We start from the raw sequence: 20,853 nt of genomic DNA on the forward strand, positions 1-20,853 counted from the left end.
GAAACAGCCTTGAACCCCCAGAGAAGTTAATTTACTGCAGCTATTGGAGTTTAAATTTTAGTTCTTTGTCTTAATCCCTGCATGACCAAGAAGGGAGTGGCCACTGCCTCCACTGAGTCTCCTCCAGAACAACTGAACTACAATCGAAACATCCAATACAGAATATATCCCTGTGACTCCTACACTGTCAGTTTTTCTGTCCTGTATGGTTTGTGAACATATTTTGCCCGATGATGAAGCCAGTAGAGCTTTGAAAGTTTGCATGATATCTGTTGTTCATTTTGTTTGGCCAATAAAGGTATCACTTTTGAGTAGATTTTGGATTTTGACCTCTTCTGATTTCTCCCAAATTTGTGAAACATGTGGTCTTCTATATGTTGATGAACTGCCCAGCCTAGATTTTCCAGATAAACTTTACTGATCTTCCTCACTTGATTGCCTAGTGATGTGAAGTTTGAGAAATATATTTATCCTTTTTAGCAGCCATTTTTCCCCACAGGCCATTTTTCCCACAGGCAAGTGAGGGAAATCAGCTAAAATCTCAGCCCCTTGAGGGAGCTATCTTGTCTTAGGGCTATTGGTATGTTGTGGTCGTCCTAAGGTGGCTGGATTTGACTTGGCGAATTTCAGCAGCTGACCTGTTAATTGCATAAAACATTTGCATTTTACTTCTGCATGCACTCAGTGTGATGAAAATAAAATTGCTAGCATGTATGTACATTTACTGTATTTACTTGAGTCGAATGCACACCTTTTTTTGGCTAAATTATATCACATTAAGGTGTGCATTACATTCATTAGCACATTAGAATTGCTCACAGAAACCAGTCAAGGGAACAGTCGGGAACCGCGCAAGACTGGTGAGTTCACCAGATTCAGCCTGATGGAGGGGGCATGGCTTCCCCTTCCCTGTTTACCATTCTGCTGTGCTGTTGGATCTGTTCTCCTCTTATTGAACTCATAATCGGGGCCCAATAAGTAGCTCAACAACAGGCCTAACGTTGGGGGGTGGGGGTGCATTGAAGGCACCGAAGAGCCCAAGGAATTAATAATGCCTTGCCTTGGCTCAAGGAAGGAGGCAGCCAGCCTGGAGAGTGTTCCACAGAGCCAGCCTAAGCCTCCGCCTTCCATTTCCTCTTGCCTTCGCCTCGTCCTGACTCCCGCTCCCAACAAAAAGACATCATAGAAAGCTCCCCTGCAGCATCCCACAGACTGACATGAGAGAATGGATGGAAGAGAAGCGAGGAATCAAGAAGACATGACAGAATAGCCGACAGGCAAAGGGAAGCTGTGCGCCTCTGTCAGGCTGAGGCTGGCAAATTCACCAACCTTGTGCAGTTCCCAACTGGCTGGTTTACGTGCCCTATTCTAATGCAGCATCAAATCAACTTGTAGTGTAGTTTCTGTGTACTACATAAGCCATACAATACACTTTTTTGTTTCTGTTTTGAGGTTTTGAACATTGAGGTGCGCATTAACTCAGTGGTGCATTAGACTCAAGTAAATATGGGTAATTGAGTAGGTAGACAGTAATTTTTCAAAGAGATTGTAAGTCATGAGGTTTAACTACATGTGTTCTTGTTTTTAGTTTAATTTGCAGTGGTGAGAAACGTCGACGGGAGCAAGAAAGCAAATATATTGAAGAGCTGGCTGAGCTGATATCTGCTAACCTGAGTGACATTGATAATTTCAATGTCAAGCCGGATAAATGTGCAATTTTAAAGGAAACTGTTAGACAGATACGACAAATAAAGGAACAAGGCAAGTCTCTGATTCTTAAATTATGAAGGAGAAATTATATTCCATTATATAAAAAGTTGCTTCATTTTCAGATAACATTATGTAACACGTTTTTTGTTCCTGGCTTATAAATGTCATTTCCTAATTGTTTCGATCATAAAAACATGGAAAAAGTTTATTAAACTGCAAAAAAATGGTTTTTGTGGGACATCCAGCAGTACGTTTTGCTATAGTTTTTCAATGAATATCTCATTTGAGTCTCAACCAATTCAACGTAGTTTGTGGCAGCTACAAAAATGAAGTTGTTGGAATTATAACCATTACTTTCAAAGTAAGTACCGCATAATTAAAGAGGAAATAACACTTTCAAACCAGGAACAGATTTTTTTTTTTAAAAAAATTGTTACATACTGTAATCTGATGTGGAGTTTTCAATTTAAGGCTAGCTTTTAAGTGAGGAACATTTGTTACATTTTTGTTCTGTGATAAGCATTTGATTACTGTGTATTGTGTAAGTTATTGGAAATAAAACATAAATGGGATTCGAATGTACAAATGGAGGGATAGACAGGAACATTTCTTAACTGAATCTTAGTTTTACATTGATTATCTTGTTCTAGTCTTTGTAAGTTAATAGGTTCTCATAGGGACAAATATTGAGTCCTCCTAGGGCTGTGGTTCTCAACCTGTTGGTTCCCAGGTGTTTTGGCCTACAACTCCCAGAAATCCCACCCAGTTTACTAGCTGTTAGGATTTCTGGGAGTTGAAGGCCAAAACATCTGGGGACCCACAGGTTTAGAGCCACTGCCCTAGGGGTTGAGAAACGTGGTATAGAAATAAATAAATAAATAAATAAATAAATTCAAGGTATTATCCACAGTGAATTCAGAAATGAGGGTTTGGCCTTATAAGTTTCTTCCTTCAACCATCTTTCATTCTTTTCCACTTCACCAAAAAGCAAAATGGTGGAGGAACTATGTTGGTAGACCAATGGAATCAATTGTCAAATGATAAGTTGATAGTTATATCAGTCTCATTGATTCAGTGGATCTGCTCTTGTTAAGGCTACCAGTAGGATTCAGGCCTTATGTGTGTAATCCTGGATGATCTGGTTTTTTTCTAACCCTTTAAATAGTATCTCAGTGCCCTTATCAAAAGAATTTCAGTGTTAGGTTAAAAGCATTTTTTTTTCTATATTGGAGAGAGAGAAAAACATGATGAGAAAATGCTGTGGCCAATATTGAACGTGTTCTCACATTAAGTGCTTAGTTGGACTTTATTTTCATTGAAGATTTTAAAGATACTATATTTATCAAATTTCAGGAAAAACAGCTTCAGCTGATGATGATGTTCAGAAAGCTGATGTGTCTTCAACTGGTCAAGGTGTTATTGATAAAGATTCATTGGGACCTCTTCTGTTACAGGCAAGCTTAAAGTTTATTTTATTTGACTACTCACTAAGAAATGTTTTATTGTTTTACTGTAGACATTCTAGCCTATAGGGACTTCAGGAACGTATACTTGTGAGATATTTTTAAATGAAGATAACTGATACAAATATTGTACAGCACTTTAAACACTGGAGAGGCAATGCCTCTCTCATGCTGACACCACAATTACATACTGAGAAATCACTTTAGAGATTAGTGCAGTGTAGTGGTGGAACTGTGTCCTTCCAGATATTTTTGGGTTACAATCCAGAGTAGCCAGAGGTTTGTGTCTAAGAGACTGGTAATCCGAAACATACTGAAGACGATACCTGTCTATGTCTGGTGTGGGATATAATCCTGTTTTACTTCATCAATCAACTTATAGTTTTCTATCTATCTGTTCAGTCAAGAAATTTGTTGAGTACAGGAGAAAGCCAAATGGAAAAACATAGTTGGAGTTCTGATTTGTGCAATATTATCTTGTGTTGACTGTATATGTTATTGAAAAAACTACTTGCTGAAGCTTTTTTAAAAACCTCATCAGTTTTTATGTGGGCTATAGTTGTCATTTAGTTCTCATTGCTTAAATTAGTGGTCCCCAACCCTTTTTTTGACCCTGGAGCACTTGATGTGGGGCCACTTTGACCAGGGACCAGTCTTCAACATTAGTACCAAAAGGATTATGAATCACTGGGTTGTTGTAGGTTTTCTGGGCTATATGGCCATGTTCTAGAGGCATTTTCTCCTGACGTTTCGCCTGCATCTATGGCAAGCATCCTCAGAGGTAGTGAGGTCTGTTGGAAGTAGGAAAATGGGTTTATATATCTGTGGAAAGACCAGGGTGGGACAAAGGACTTTTGTCTGCTGGAGCTAGGTGTGACTGTTTCAACTGACCACCTTGATTAGCATTTAATGGCTTGGAAGTGCCTGGGGGAATCTTTCTTTGAGAGGTGATTTGATGTGCCTGATTGTTTACTCTCTGTTGTTTTGCTGTTGTAATTTTTGAACTTTTTAATACTGGTAGCCAGATTTTGTTCATTTTCATGGTTTTTTCCTTTCTGTTCAAATTGTCCATATGCTTGTGGATTTCAGTGGCTTCTCTGTGTAGTCTGACATGGTGGTTGTGAGAGTGGTCCAGCATTTCTGTGTTCTCAAATAATGTGCTGTGTCCAGGTTGGTTCATCAAGTGCTCTGCTATGGCTGACTTCTCTGGTTGGAGTTTTTGAATCAGTTTTTGGTCAACTTTAGATTCGGCTTGGTTATTTGGAGTACCGATTCAGAAAATTGCATTGGATAGACCACAACTCTAGTTTTTGATACAGAACATATGCCACCCAGTAGTCACCATCTGCTCGCCCACTGAAAGCTGTGTTTAATAATCTAGAGCTGATGTGACAGTAGTAACCTTTCATGTGTAGTCAGTCAGCCTTTCCCCTCCCGGCATCCTTGTTGCCTCGGCACTTAAGAGGGTTTCATGAGACCAGTCGCTCTCAATGCCACGTGGTTTCGAGGCAGCGATGTAGTAGTGTTGAGGCCATGGACCATATTTTTGTTCTTGGGTACCCCTGGTGGCCGACAGACCACAGATTGGGAACCATTGACCTAAGTGATTAGCAGTGTAAAGGAATCTGCTGTGACACATACGAAGATTAATCAGTGTTTTTATACCAATAGGTATAATTTGAACTAATAGTTTGCTCAGTATAGTTTTTTCTATATGTCTTCATATATGAATAACCCCTACTCAACCACTTCCCATGTGCACACATGCATATTCCTATTCTGTTTATTCTGTTGCAGTAGCTCTTTACTCATGGGAGCACACTGCATGTACGCCAGTGGAGATTTATTGCGAATAAACTTCTATAACATTACTTTCTGTGAAATCTGCATCCAGATGTGAATGACTGTTTTGGAAACAAGATACTCTAGGGCAGTGGTTTTCAACCTGTGGGACCCCAGATGTTTTGGCCTTCAACTCCCAAAAATCCTAATAGCTGGTAAACTGGCTGGGATTTCTGGGAAGTGTAGGCCAAAACACCTGGGGATCCACAGGTTGAGAACCACTGCTCTAGGGTAGGGAATTATGTAGTTTTCCAGATGTTGTGTACATCAACTGATAACATTCCTTACCATTAGTTCCAATGGCCAGGGCTGCTGAAACCTGCATCGGCATCTAGAGAACTATACAGTTCCCATTTTATTGGTGTGTATAAAATGTGTGTCTACATTTTGGATAATATCTTGTCATAATTTTGTTTCTAGGCATTGGATGGCTTCTTATTTGTAGTCAATCGAGATGGGAACATTGTATTTGTATCTGAAAATGTCACTCAGTATTTGCAATATAAACAAGAAGACTTGGTTAATACAAGTGTTTACAGTATTTTGCACGAGGAAGATCGGAAGGATTTCCTTAAAAATTTACCAAAATCTGCAGGTAATAAGGCCAATATTCATCTCAACTATGCAAAATGACATTTTTTATACAAAAAGCTAGCCCCTAGAATTAAAGTATTAGTGTTCAAAATGTTTAGTTTTTCAATGCAAATTATCTTTCATATTTCACATATTATTTTAGAACTGCCATTTTTCCAGAAATTGTTATTCATATAAAATCAAGCACTGTGCCTAGTTAAATTACATTTGGATCTCTTGTGTATTCATTTTAAAAAAAATACAGTTTCTTAAATTCATCTAGTATGAAGATTTAAAAGGGTGGTTATCGAATTTATCTTCTGCATAAGCTCCATTCACTTTCCCAATAATTTCAGTTAGAGTAAACTATACTTGGAGCCCCCTGTGGTGCAGCAGGTTAAACCGCGGAGCTGCTGAACTTGCTGATCAAAAGGTCAGCAGTTGGAATCAGAGGAGTGGGGTGAGCTCCTGCTGTTAGTCCCAGCTTCTGCCAACCTAGCAGTTTGAAAACATGTAAATGTAAGTAGATCAATAGGTACTGGGGAAGGTAACGGTGCTCCATGCAGTCATGCCAGCCACATGATCATGGAGGTGTTTACGTACAACGCCAGCTCTTTGGCTTAGAAATGGAGATGTGCACCACCACCCCAGAGTCTGACACGATTAGACTTAATATCAAGGGGAAACCTTTACCTTTATCTTAAACTATACTTAAATATGCACTCAGAAGTCAGAGTCCAGAAATGTGGTGCCACAGCATAATTTTGAACCCTTTCTCTTATATGTGAAGATTACTCAAAAGGAAGAGAACAGGAAGAAATGGGATAGTAATCACTGCTTGTTTATCCCTTACAAACTTAAATCTAACATCAGCAACATTGGTTACAGGCATTAAAAGGAATATGAAATTTGTAAGAATCATATGTATCAGTAGCTTGAACTTTTTCTTCCCTTGCCCTTTTCAAAGAGATGAGTTACATTACATTTCTGTCTTGCAGATCATTGGTATTACATATAAGGCACTGGCATTTTCAGTTTTAGCAAAGTCATCTGATTTCACTGGATGTTCTTTTTGATTGCAGTTTTAATATCTAATGGAAAGCCATTTTCTACCCAAATTGTAACAGTTTTTTTTTTATATATGTATGATTTTAGTGAATGGAGTTTCTTGGACCAATGAAGCACCTAGACAGAAGAGTCACACATTTAATTGCCGCATGATGGTGAAAACAGTACATGATCTTCTGGAAGATGTAGGGAGCAACCAAGATACACATCAAAGATTTGAAACCATGCAGTGTTTTGCTTTATCACAGCCAAGAGCTATGTTAGAAGAAGGTGAAGGTAATGGAAAATGGCTTCTTGGTGATGGTTGACTTTGATTAATTATGTGCATCATAATTTACAGTGGAATATGTGATGCACTTTTGAAATAGCTTAATCATAAGATAACATTGTTATCACCTAGAGTGCATGATGTTAGTTTGCTGGAAAATAAGAACTTTTGTTTTTAACACCTGTATCTTTTTTCAAACAATTTTAAACTATTTTGTGTTAGTTTTTTAAAAAAAATGAGAAAAAGACTGAATCCAAAAGTAAATAAATGAATAAATTGGAAGGTTTCCATATTTTAAATAATATTATCTAATTTATCATATGTCTGTAGTACCTAACACTTAAATTCAAGATGAGAAATCTCCAATTCAAAATAACTAATTGAACTTTGATTTTTAGTAAAGAATGGGTGTGAGTCTCTGAGCACAGACAACTTATATCTTATTGACAACCTGTACCCTGTGACTGACTGAGAAGCAAGAAAATTTGTGAAAAGGAAATGAGTTTTGTAGTGCATTAATTCATTAGTCTGTTCCCTTGAGCACTGGAGTTTGTCATTTCCTGTTCCCTTAAAAGAATAACTAGATATTAATATACTATATATTTCCTGTCTAAAATAATAGATTGTAGTATAAAACCTCCGATAAGTATGGATATATTTGCACATCTCTGTGTGTGGGTTATAGAAAAATTTCTATGGAAAAATTTCACCATATATCTGCTTGTAGCCAGTGATCTGACCATGACAAGTGTCTCATTTCACTATTAGTTGATCCCCTTCAATTCCTATGGCAGCTGGTGGTATACCTTCATTTCTGTAGATACTGTACAACACTAGTGTTTTTTTAGTGTCAAAGTACTTCTAAAATATAATCCACAATTGTTGAATTGCAGATTTGCAGTCTTGTATGATATGTGTGGCACGTCGTATCTCTGCGGTGGAAAGAGTATTTTCACCAAATACAGAAAGCTTTGTTACTAGGCATGATCTTTCAGGTGAGAAACATAATTGTAGAATTCATGACATCTATTTTCATTGATAATAAGAACAACACATATTTTGTGTAATTAGAAGATATTGTATAACTGCATGTTTTAAAACGAGTTATTATTATTTCGTTTGGAGGATTTGTATTCTTGTTGTTATGTGCCTTTGCTTCCAACCTATGGCGACCCTAAGATGGGGTTTTTCTTGGCAAGATGTATATTGAATAAATCTTGCCAAGAAAAACCCATCTTTGGACAATCTTAGACAAAGAAGTAGTACTTCTGTATTATTTTTTTTTTTTAATTTAGTGTAGTAGAGTCTTGCTTATCCGACATTCCATCTTATCCGATGCCCCCCTTTCCCTCCAGCATTTCCCCTTTAATTAAAGGAGCACTCCCCAACTCCCTCTCCATTCCCAGTAAGTGAAAAAGGCAAGACAAGGAGGGGGAGGAGGGAGGAAAGGGGGAAAAGAGGCAGGATCGGAAGCGAAAGAACCCTCCCTCCTTCTGTGATATCCATGCTCCTCTTCTGCATCTGGGCACTTCCTGCTGGGCTGCTCTAGCCCTGAGGCTTTGCCTTGCCTTAACCGCTTGAGCCCCTGTTGTTAATATTCTAGGTGTCTAGTGTCGTGTCAGACGGGTAAGAGTAGGAGACTCCGTATTATCCAACATTTTCATTTATCGGACGTTCTGCTGTTATGTTGAATAAATGAGACTTTACTGTACTTTTATATTGTATTATGTTGTTGGACTTTTATATTATATTTATTTGTATGTATATATGTATGTATGTATGTATGTATGTATGTATGTAAATTAATGGTCTAAGCATTAATTAACTACCTACCTGTCAAACACAGGGGAGAATAACAATATTTAACAATACTTAAATATTTAACAATATAAATATATTTAAATATTTAATTTCAAAAATTCCAGCATTTTCCAAAATTAAATACTTTTTTTCATCAACAGGTAAACTTGTCAACATAGATACAAACTCTCTCAGGTCCATGAAACCTGGATGCGAAGATACGATCCGTCGTTGTATTCAGAGATTTTTATGTCAAAATGAAGGACAACCCTGGTCAAACAAACGCCATTATCAAGAAGGTAATTTCTCATATTTGAGGAAGCCATATTTGAAGAAGCCAGCTTTTCTTTTAAATTGTTCCACCTTTGCTTTTACATCTAGAATCAATCCAAAATTAATACAATGACTATTATTATTAAGAGGTACGTTTAAGGTCAAAAAGGGCAGTGTTTATTTATGCTAGACACAAAATAATAACTGTGGTTTTACTGAGATGTAAAGAAAAAGTAGGATGATGCTATCTGTTGTGATGGTAAAATTTTAATAAGTAAAATATATCTGTAAGTGAAGAATAGCTGAATGAACTAGATAGTGGTGTAAATATTTGATATATGGGATGAACCTATATTTCTCTTTTATTTATTGGAGAGACCAGGGTTTCACCATATAATAAACCTTGCTAAACACATTTTCTCCTCATGGCCAGTCTTGTAATGTATAACAAATGAACACGGAAGAGCATCAGAACTAGGTGATAATTAGTTTTGTTGATATTCTGGAGAGGGGGCAAGAGGAGCAGATGAGGAGAACACATCAGGTCACCTTCTTTGAATAAACAATACAATTAACCGTATTTGTTCTTTCAGTATATGCCAGATCAGATGTGCTCATTTGCCTTTGTATGAAAGTACTTGAAGGAAAACTTAAGATTCCTGTCTAGTTCAAGAAGTGTGTAACTATCTAAAATTGCACATTCTTAATTAAACATTTAAACATATTACTTTAGAAGCATTAGATTGAAACAGGGCAGATATGAAGCTGACTTCTACATATATTTATTACATAAATATAGATGTGTTGTTTTTAAGTAGGAAATAGTAGATTTCAGCAAGGTTATGGATTATTGTTTAAAACTTATGTTTTAGAAGTTTTAAAGTTGTTCTTTTGTGTAAGATTTTTGTGTAGTATCAGTATCATATTTCTTTGAAGGTTGCTGATGTTCTGATAGCATTTGTTTCTTTCCAACAGCGTATATACAAGGCCACTCTGAAACTCCATTCTATCGGTTTTCCTTAGCAGATGGAACAATAGTGATAGCACAGACAAAAAGTAAACTGTTTCGAAACCCAGTTACCAATGACCGTCATGGATTTATCTCCACTCACTTTCTTCAAAGGTGAAAACAACAGTTTCAAAAGTGTTTTCTTTTATTAAACATTTATTCTGGCATCTTGTTGTTGAACAACATAGATGTCATTTCATATCAATAAATAAATATAACAACAACAGCTAGGACACGGGAAAATAAAAAATTGGTTTTGATACTTGCACAAGAATAAAAACAGAGTTCTGAAGATTGTAGGCACTGATGCCAGAGTGACTTCTTTGCGAACCGAACCACTTGATAAACAATGTTAATGTGTTCTGCTATAACAAATGTAGGTGCTCACGTTTACTGCTTCCTGGAAGAAAATATAAGAATAAGTATAAGAAGATAATTCACTGTGTTTATTGTAAATCACTGTATATATAATCCACTAATCTTTTGTGTATGTGAAAATTTCAGAGAACAAAATGGATATCGACCAAATCCTGTTTCAATGGGACAGAATATCAGAGCACCCACCACCGGGGGCACAAATTCAGGTGGTGGTGTTATGAATATGTTGCCTGGGCAAAACATGCCTTTGCAGAACAGGACATATGGCATGGGAGATCCTAACTTGATGGGGCAGATGAGCAGTGCTAGATATGGTGGCCATGGAAATATGGGATCAGTGAACTCTGTGCCAGGAATGCAGTCTTCTCCTTATCAGGGTAACTATGGATTAAATATGAGCAGCCCACCACATGGCAGCCCAGGCTTAAATTCCGGTCAACAGAATTTAATGATATCTCCTAGAAATCGTGGGAGTCCTAAAGTGAATTCACACCAGTATTCTCCTGTAACAGGTATGTCCCTTCCTCTTCCTGTCTTTCTGTCTGTCTGTCTGTCTTACTTTTTCAGAATTTGAAGTCTATTATGCAGTTGGTCATAGATGAGGATTTATTGTTTCCAATGCATGACGAAACTTATTTAGATGGGGGGGGGGGGTCTGCATCCCTCTTTGAGTTGGATGACCTAAAGGGGTTCATGTCACTGTGTCTTCAGTGCAAATACTGGAGGGAACTTTGGTACTTTCATGCTGAGACCAGGACCATGGATTTGCTCTCCCTCTCCCTGATTGCAATTACTACTATATTCTCAGAGTGTTGTATAGCATGAATGTAAAAGAACACAGCAATAATAATAATCTGACCATATTTTATATCTAGTATTCCCCTGGAAGGCATCAATAAATGTAGATGTGGCTGTTTTCTTCAATACTTGTTTTTCTCTCTTTCGTATAGGTGTGCACTCTCCTATGGGACCTGCCAGCAATACTAGCAACAACTTCTCAAGCAGCTCACTTAGTGCTCTTCAAGCAATTAGTGAGGGGGTTGGAACATCTCTTCTGTCTACGCTTTCTTCACCGGGTCCTAGACTGGACAATTCTCCAAATATGAATGTTTCTCAACAAAGTAAAATGGGTAATCAGGACTCAAAGAGCCCTCCAGGCATATATCCTGAGCAAAATCAGGTGGAGAGCTCTATGTGTCAATCAAATAGCAGGGACTCCCTTGGTAACAAGGATAGCAAAGAGGAGAGTCTTGAAGGATCTGATCAAAGGGGCCCAGCTGAAAGCAAAGGTCATAAAAAACTTCTTCAGTTACTCACTTGTTCGTCAGAGGACCGAGGACATTCAACACTGTCAAACTCTCCCTTAGACTCTTCTTGCAAAGAATCATCTACCAATGCTACAAGCCCTTCCTCTGGAGTTTCCTCTTCTACCTCTGGAGGGGTTTCTTCATCAAACATGCAAGAGAAGCATAGAATTTTACATAAGTTGCTACGGAATGGTAATTCTCCAGCAGAGGTAGCAAAAATCACTGCTGAAGCTACTGGCAAAGATACATACCATGATAGCAATACGGTTTCCTGTGGGGAAGGAATGGTGAAACAGGAGCAAATGAGTCCTAAAAAGAAAGAGAACCATGCTCTGCTTAGATACCTTCTTGACAAAGATGATGGAAAGGATTCGCTTTCAAAAGACATTAAACCTAAAATAGAATGTTTAGATAGCAAAATGGGACAGTGCTGTAGTTCTGCTGTACCTACATCAAGTCAAGAGAAAGAGATGAAAATAAAAACAGAACCCACAGAAGAGGTGAGCTATTCCATTCTGGTGTTACTACCAGGTAGAGTACACCAATTGAATCAATCACTGAAGAGTAATTAGTCACTTGTGTACATTTCATTGATCCATTGTCTTTGCTTTACTCGAAACAAGCAATTGGATTTTGTGCATTTGTTGTTAAATTCACTAAATGAATTTTCTTTAAAGATAACAAATACATTGATGAACTTATTTTCAAATAAGCTCAAATAAGTAGGTTTGGCAAACCACAACAACCTAAATCCTGAATAAACTATATTATATCAAACTGCTTTTAAAGGGATATTAAAACTTTTATTTCCCAAAGTTCAAACTGAATATTTAATTATCACCAATATAATATTAGTGTTCTTTAAAAAAAGAGAATAGAGTAATCCCTTGAAGAAATATTGATTCTTGTATAAGGGACAAAATAGTATGCCATTCTAAAAACACATACTACACATTTTTGTTGGGGAATCTGAGCTGCAAGGCTCAAAATAACCCTCAGTTGGGGTGATTCCATCATAAATATCGCAGAGTACCAGAAGTAAACTTCATAACAAGCAGAAACTTATATGAGATGAGCTGGGATTCTATATCTTAGGATGGATCAAGATTGCAGAGTTAGAACTTTAGGTTCAAAAATATTTCAAAAAATATTTAGGTTCAAAAAATACATTCTTGATAGAAATGGTCTTGGAGCTAACTAGCTTATTAAATCTCATCTTCTAAAGGAGGTAAAAGGTAAAAAGATCCATGCCACTAAAAATGGTGGAGGGACCGCTTGGTCAATCCAGGGCAATAAAACTTAAAGAGAAATTCCCTCACAGAATTCCATAACTAAGTCATCAAAAGGGGAGGAGACAGTGGCTGACAGGAAGAGTAAAGACAAAGCCCTTTTGAGAAACATGCATAGGATTGTAGGGGGAGGAATCGCCCAGCTTAGTCCTATCTCTAGCCTAGCTACTCATTGAGGTCTGGAAACTTGATGATACAAGAAACTTGTGCAGTCCAGGGATGAAACTCAACACTTTTTAAGCACATACATCAAAGAATTAACATTAAAAAAATAAAATCTGCCAATATATTGTTCTAAACTTTAGTGACTGAAAAAGCCTAAACTGGTTGATCAACTAGATATTGCAGTCTTCGTTTTAAGTTTTCCAGGGTATCTCCTAATTAAATTGGCCATATATACATGAGAAAGAATACAGAAATACAAACAGATCAATTTCCAAATCCTCTGTTTCTTGTTCTACCAACATATTTTGCTCAGTTAAGCCCTAAGGTACTACAAGATCCTTTTGCATACTGATATTCCAAACTAGAACAAACAGCTATGTCTTTTAGTTTCATGTTTATATCTGCTTGTATTTTCTGAGTGGAAATTTAAAACATGAAATTCATTTGTAAATATTTATTCTTTGATTTTTCAGATGAGTGGAGATTTGGTGGACAATTTAGATGCAATTTTGGGTGATCTAACTAACTCAGATTTTTGCAGTAATCCTATGTCTACAAATGGGAGTAATATAGGGAATAAGCAACCTTTATGTCAAGGAACTGCACCACCAGGTAAACAGTTTTTCTTTGACAAAACTTTGTTTCACCCAGCAATTATTGTGAACTGATAGAATGGTATTGTGCTAGCTTGTTCTTGTTGAGATTTCTAAACTAATACATATGATTAAGGATGGGATCATTGTATATAGTGAGATCAATGCAAATTTAAATAGGAAAATTTGCATACTTAAGCTATGCTTCACATTATTTTTTAATTTTCCAGCAGTAAACGTAGCCTATCTTTGATTATTTATCATTTAAATATAATTATCTTTTTATTCAGTAATATTTGATAGTGAATTTCAGAATCATTGAGATTTTTAATGTTTATTTAAAGACATTATTGCATCGATTAAACACAAAAAACCTCTGAAAGCTAAAGCTGCAATATACCACGGCAAAGTTTGTAGAGCATCAAATCCCTGGTTCCTCTGCCTGGTTTTTCCCAAGGCTGTGCATGCTTATTTAATCAAAGCACTGTGCACTTCTAGAATGTATAATTAGGGGAATTAGAAGGGCAGACAGTTCAGATTGTTTTAATGTCAGATTGCTTATTAATGATAATTTCAGTAAGGAAAAGTAATCAAATGAAAACAGCAATATGCACTGAAGTTCTATTTTTAGTATAAATATGCTTATGGAAATGACAGGTAATTTTTTATCTTTCTCCTTATGATTCCAAGCTGCATTTTCTAACCTGTTGATGATGTAATTTTAAGTGAAATGCAACTAATGAAGACTGTACAGATCCAAAGAAATGGGCCAAATTTACATAGGTCATAGTAGATTTGTATTTAGGTTTTCCTGGTTCACACCAGCCCAATGACTTCATTTGACTACATAACCAACCCACACTGTTTTGTGAACCTTTGCTGGCTGTTACAGGTAGCTCATGTTGTTTTCAGGTCTTAAATTGGCAATTATATTTTTATTCTTCAACAGGTATGAGAAGTCCCCAGTCTGTACAGAACACCCGTCCTCCTTTCAACAGAGCCATGTCTTTAGACAGCCCCATGTCAGTGGGTTCAAGTGCACCAGTGAGGGGTGTCAATGCATTTTCCATGTTACAGAAGCAAAGCATGATGGGAGGTAGTCCAAGAATGACTGAGAACCAGGAAAATTTTGCCACTAATATGGGTTCGTTGATTTTTGAATGAGCCAGCTTTGAATTTTGTTTAAATTTTGTTTTTGAATTACAGGAATTTTGATGAAGTCGCTATTATGAACTATAAGAACTGATAGAATGGTATTGTGCTAGCTTGTTCTGGTTGAGATTTCTAAACTAATACATATGATTAAGTATGGGATCATTGTATATAATGAGATCAATGCAAATTTAAATAGGAAAATTCCAGTTTGTGACCAAAAGCTTGAATTGCTCCCTATCTAGAATTGACCTATTGTAGATTTTCAGCCATTCTGGTGGAGAGAGAAAGGGATCAGAGACGTGTTTGACCACATTTTTGTTATTGTTATTAATAACTCTTACCTGTTTTTTTCCCATTTTCTTTTCATCAGTTGTACAATGATTACATTAGCCAGAAGATAGCATAGATTCCAATGGATTATATAATCATTTTGTATTTGGTGACAGGAACATAGCCAGATGCTTCTGTAGTCCCTGTTCTCCTCTGGACATAAAAAGACTGGAGATTGGGGCTCTATAATTGGTTTGGGGAGTGTAAATGGCTCAGCATAGCAGTAGATCTGCGTATGGAACTACTAGGCTGCACTAAACTCCACGGGATTGCAGCTAAAGTCAGTTGAACTTAGGCAATCTGATGCATATTTAAGATGTTACGAAAACATGGCTGCCACACATGTGCCCCATGTGTATCTGTGGATTAGTGTTTTTCAGCTACCCCTTTCTAATGGCAGTCTCTATCCATGCTATTCTATGGAAGGAAGGGACCCTTGGTGTTTGTATGTGATTTATGCTATAAAGATGGGGCAGCACATTTAGATCTATCATAATTGTGCCCAAGGGAACAATACAAGAAGGCCTGCCATTAAAATTGCACCATATTCAATATTTTTCTATAAGAGAAGTAATATACTTAAATATGTTATTTTTTTCAAGGAGGATCAAGCAGAAATATGCCCATGAATCAGCATTCAGCAAGTGACTGGAGTGTACAAAACTCAAAAGTGAGCAGGATGGAGCCTACAAGTGCTGGTTCAATGACAAGACCAGGGGCAGACTGCAACCTTTCCCTTTCTAGATCCTCAGTTGGCGGGTCCATGCCTGGTTTGCCCATGAGATCCAATAGTATGCCTGGAACTAGAACCATGCTCCAACAACAGATGATTCATATGAGTGAGTTCTTCTAATGCTTGTTTGTTGAAACTCATACCTTTGTTCATTATAGCTACTGCAGATGGCAGGGATATCTTAAGCATCTTATATGTATCTGTTTCCAAATTGTTTACATAGCAAAATGTACCATATTTTTGAACAGTTGGTAAGCCAGTGTAGGTGGAAGACAGAGAAATCCTATAATTAAAATCTAATGGAGCATTGAAAGTACTTTGTGGTCCTCCCTTTTTGTTAATATCTTAGTTCTCTGATCTGGAAAATATGCTGTCATAATAATCTGACTCATACAATGTTCAGTATAAAGAAATAAGGTTATAAATAGCTTGGAAACTGTGAAATGTCTCATGAATTATAAGCAGGTTCTTATTAAAACATGCAAAATAGTGTATTGAGAATTATATGAGTGGCAGTTGACTGTCTTGTCCTTTTGCGAAAGAAATGGATCTGTAGATCAAAAACTGAATCTGCTAAATGCTAGTGAATTAGAACAGATAATTAATTTAGACTACAGCCTCCTTTCTGCTGTTGTGATTGCATCATTAGCAGAAGTGAAATACAAATAAATAAAATTTAATTAGACTACTACTCTTGAGTTCACTTAGGAAAAAGCTCGTGTTGCTAGCTTTATACCTGGGTCAGGATGTGGGAAGAAGAAGTTATGAAATGTCTTCTTGGACACTTTTGCTTGTCCTTTGGTGGTAATAAATGTTTTTCTTTGGGTTGTGCTTTTATCAGTTAGGAAGTATATAGCTTGATTTATTTCGGTACTAAAATAGTTGTGTAATTGTTTTATTGTAATTTCACAGTTTTAAAGTAAATATTGATATGTTGTTGGCTTGACTGTGCTAATAATTCAAACATAAAATACACTGTTTTATAGGACCAAATGAGATTAATATGAGCATGGGTGGAAATCCTTATGTACACCCAGGACCATCTAATCAACCAAATGCATGGCCTGAGAGCATGCTCTCTGTTGAGCAAGGTCCACGAGGTTCGCACAACAGGTAATAAGAGATTCTGAATATGTAATGCTCTATTGATTTTCTTTTACCATGGTAAAATATTATATATTAGTATTTTAAGCAAGACAGGAAGCAGTTCTTGAAATAAAAATATATTAAAAACGGGAAAAGAAAATAGTTCTCTAAACAAACCAATTCAGAAGTGCTGAAAATGACTGATGCTGTTATCATTCATTAAAGATTTCTTAATTTCCTCTTCTTCTGTAAGACCTGAATGCTGAATAGTTTTATTTTCCTGGCATAATATCATGGTAAGGAGCCCCCGGTGGCGCAATGGGTTAAACCCTTTTGCCAGCAGGACTACTGACCGAAAAGTTGGAGGTCGAATCTGAGGAGTGGAGTGTGGGGACATGGGAGAAGCCTCCCACAGGATGGTAAAACATCTGAGCATCCCCTGGGCAACGTCCTTGCAGACGGCCAATTCTCTCACCCCAGCAGCAACTTGTAGTTTCTCAAGTCGTTCCTGACACGAAAAAAATGGTAATAGTATAATAATTTAGTTAGCAAATTAGTATTATACCAGACTGTTCTTCATATACAGTGTCGAGCTCTAGCTTAAAGAAACAAAAATCTCCATGCTGGAACATAAGAGAAGAAGAGAGACACATACATTGGCCTGATGTTTACATCTAACTTCATTAATTGTATCTTATGAAACACTTTATGAAATAGCATGGCAATTTTTTATATCTTGTTTCTAATGCCCTTCTGATCTTACTGATGTTTTTATAGGGAATCATCAGAATTGCTTTTCAAATTGATAATAGCTTTGATACGTAAGATGTTGCTTTCATTTTACTGCATCTTGCTTTACTTGTCGAATGAGCCGTCTTCATTTCTAAATACTAGAAAATGTTTTCCCTTTCAAGAGCTATCATACCACTGAACAATGAATGTCGTAAAAATGTGTGTCAAGCCCAGTCAGTTTTCTTAATACCTGCAATGTCATGACTTTCCTAGGCAATTAGTTAGAAATTCCTTGGATGACCTTTTATATCCTTCTCCAACTGTTGATGGCCAAAGTGATGAAAGAGCTCTTTTAGATCAGCTACACACGCTGCTGAGTAGTACAGATGTCACTAGTCTCGAAGAAATCGATAGAGCCTTAGGAATTCCTGATCTTGTAAATCAAGTAAGTTACAAGTTCTCTCAAGGTGCTTATTGTTCAATTTGTTGAGTGAGTGAAAATGTTTTGGGGGAAAACAAATACAGTCCTACCACCAGCATGTGATAATTGATTTTATGTATGTCAGGGTTCTGTAAACTTAAATTAAATCTGAATATTACCCACTGTCTATGTAGTGACCTGCATCCTTCTTGTTAGACAGCAATAGCAGATACTGATCAAAAAGGAGTATCTGAATGCTGCTTGCAGAATTAGAGGTTAAATAGACTTTAGATAAATGTGGTTTTGCAATGCCATTTCATAGCAAAGAGAAATTTATCCTACTCTTCATCTTAACATTATGCTGATATTCCAATATAATAAGGTATTGAGGTACCTTTTCTACATTGGTAGCTGTGATTAGACTACTTTAGTGGTGACTGAAGTCTCACTTGACTAAAAATTGGCTGACAGGTGATGGCTTTGGGTTTTATTTAAGAGCATGCATAACTCAAACTCAATTTCTTTACTTCATAGAATCTTAAATAGTAAGCATATCAGAAATTTCTGTTTATGAGAAAGATGTTCATATGTACATTGTTTGTAAGCTTTTTGGATGAGTAGAAAAGCAGACATTAAGAACTTTTTAATATATCTATTTTAAATACCACAAAACAGCTGCAAAATGTGACCATTTTCTCGATAAATAGAATATTTGCCAATACATTTTGATTATCAAAACTCACTAGTAAATAAATAATAAAAAGTATCATTTCTGGCCATGCACTATATTTTGGGTATCTTGCTCCCTCCAGAGTCTCGCCTGTAAAACTCAAAAATTGAAAATTCCCTCACATTTTAATAATATGAAATGTTAAAATAACATGAAGTTCTTCTGTTTACTTGCTGTAATATATTTAATAGATTGTTGCAGTGTGCAAAGTATATTTTAAAACTCCTGCACTCTTTTAAAGGGGCAAGCATTGGAACCAAAACAAGAACCCTTTCATGGGCAAGAACCCGCAGTAATGATTGAGCAGAAACCTCCAATGTATGGCCAGCCCTACCAGGGGCAGGGAGCAGCGATGCCAGGAGGGTTTAGTAGCATGCAGGGCCAACAGGCAGCGTTTAACTCCGTGATGAACCAGATGAACCAACAGAGCAATTTCCCAATGCAAAATATGCATCCCAGAGCAAATGTAATGAGACCAAGAACCAACACACCAAAGCAACTTCGTATGCAGCTCCAACAGAGGCTTCAAGGGCAGCAGGTAATTTATTGTATCTTCTTCCAGCAGTTTCCTAAGGAGGGAACTTTGCTTTTTAGGAAATATTGACAGTTTAAGATAGTGTTTAAACCAGTGGTTCCCAACCTTTTTTTTGACCAGGAACCACTTTGACTATTGGACCACTCTCCAACATTAGTGTCAGAAGGGTTACGAATCAGTTTTTGGTCAACGTTAGATTTGGTTTGGTTATTTGGGGTGCTGCTTTAGAAAACTGCATTGGATAGAACACATCAGGTCTGATACAGAATATATGCCATCTCGTAGTTGCCATCTGCTCACCCACAGAAAACCATATTTAATAAGCCTAGGTACTACAGGAGGGTTTTGCGAGATCAATCACTCTCATTGCAATGGTGTAGTAACGGTGAGGCTGCGGACCTTATTTTAGTTCTTGTGGACCATTGGTGGTCCATGAACCACAGCTTGGGAACCACCGATTTAAAGTTAACATTTGTTCACTTAACCTGATATTCTGGATAAACTGTTGCATTAATTCCTCATTATTGTATAACTTCCTTTTTTTCATTAATATTCTTTCATCCCCCCCCCCCCCCCAATATTCTGTTAGTTATCAAAATGAAAACGAATGCTTAGGTATACAGATATTTATGCTTCAGTAGTTTTATTTTTGAGCAAGCTTAATGACATCCATTGAACAAAGTATTTTCTTTTTCATTTCGTGACATTGCTTAATGCAGAGTTAAAAGCGTAGCCTTAATATCACGTCAGTCTGTTTGATGTATTTCAAATTTGATCTGTTAATTCTTGCATCCTTCTTTTCAAGTTCTTGAATCAAACACGTCAGACACTTGATATCAAAATGGAGAATCCCAACCCGGGTAATGCATCAGTTATGAGACCAGTTATGCCTCCACAGATGGGATCACAAGTGAGTGACACTGTAATCTTTGCACATGTCTTCATCATAACAATTATTGTTTTACATCACTATGGTTGTCTTCTATTTCCAGTTCTTCTCCTAGGTTTGACCCTTCCCATGTGTCCCCCATCTTTCTCCATTTAACATCCCAATATTCCTACCCTGACTCTTCTCTATCCCTAACTCATGTTTGAATCGAAGTTACAAATAAGCTGTTTTGCTTGCTGCGATTTTTGTATAGATAGAAATTAGATCATATTTGCAGTTATATAAGAACATATCCAAGACAAGCTAGATGCTTAGGGAGAAAGCCACACCAGTCCAGCAAGCCTGGGTTTTGTGTCTGCTCAGCATTTAGTAGTAATGCTGCTTATGTGAAGTGTTTGAGTTTCAGCCAACCATGTCTCCTTTACCTATTCTCCATTCCATGCCCATCCCTGGTTTTCTATTGTTCTCTCCTCTTGTCTGTAGATGTGGGCAATAAATATATTC

The 20,853-nt window shown here is 36.9% G+C and overlaps 1 protein-coding gene across 9 annotated transcripts in view; it reads left to right on the forward strand.

Moving 5' to 3' along the window:
• Positions 1-20,853, forward strand: part of NCOA3 (nuclear receptor coactivator 3) — a 115,142-nt gene that overhangs the window by 83,172 nt on the left and 11,117 nt on the right. For all 9 annotated transcript variants that reach the window (XR_010909920.1, XM_060772151.2, XM_060772155.2 and 6 more), the window contains 16 exons: positions 1,589-1,761; positions 3,064-3,164; positions 5,436-5,610; positions 6,744-6,932; positions 7,818-7,919; positions 8,886-9,023; positions 9,973-10,120; positions 10,511-10,896; positions 11,335-12,191; positions 13,619-13,757; positions 14,688-14,882; positions 15,826-16,062; positions 16,943-17,069; positions 18,048-18,219; positions 19,167-19,463; positions 20,266-20,370. Coding sequence is in view for 8 of the 9 variants with exons in the window: in XM_060772151.2 (XP_060628134.2) it covers positions 1,589-1,761; positions 3,064-3,164; positions 5,436-5,610; positions 6,744-6,932; positions 7,818-7,919; positions 8,886-9,023; positions 9,973-10,120; positions 10,511-10,896; positions 11,335-12,191; positions 13,619-13,757; positions 14,688-14,882; positions 15,826-16,062; positions 16,943-17,069; positions 18,048-18,219; positions 19,167-19,463; positions 20,266-20,370 (3,541 nt within the window). In the remaining variant the exon portion in view is untranslated. The remainder of the gene's footprint in view (positions 1-1,588; positions 1,762-3,063; positions 3,165-5,435; positions 5,611-6,743; positions 6,933-7,817; positions 7,920-8,885; positions 9,024-9,972; positions 10,121-10,510; positions 10,897-11,334; positions 12,192-13,618; positions 13,758-14,687; positions 14,883-15,825; positions 16,063-16,942; positions 17,070-18,047; positions 18,220-19,166; positions 19,464-20,265; positions 20,371-20,853) is intronic.

Source organism: Anolis sagrei, chromosome 4 (assembly GCF_037176765.1).
Source record: "Anolis sagrei isolate rAnoSag1 chromosome 4, rAnoSag1.mat, whole genome shotgun sequence".
Taxonomy (NCBI): Eukaryota; Metazoa; Chordata; class Lepidosauria; order Squamata; family Dactyloidae; genus Anolis; species Anolis sagrei.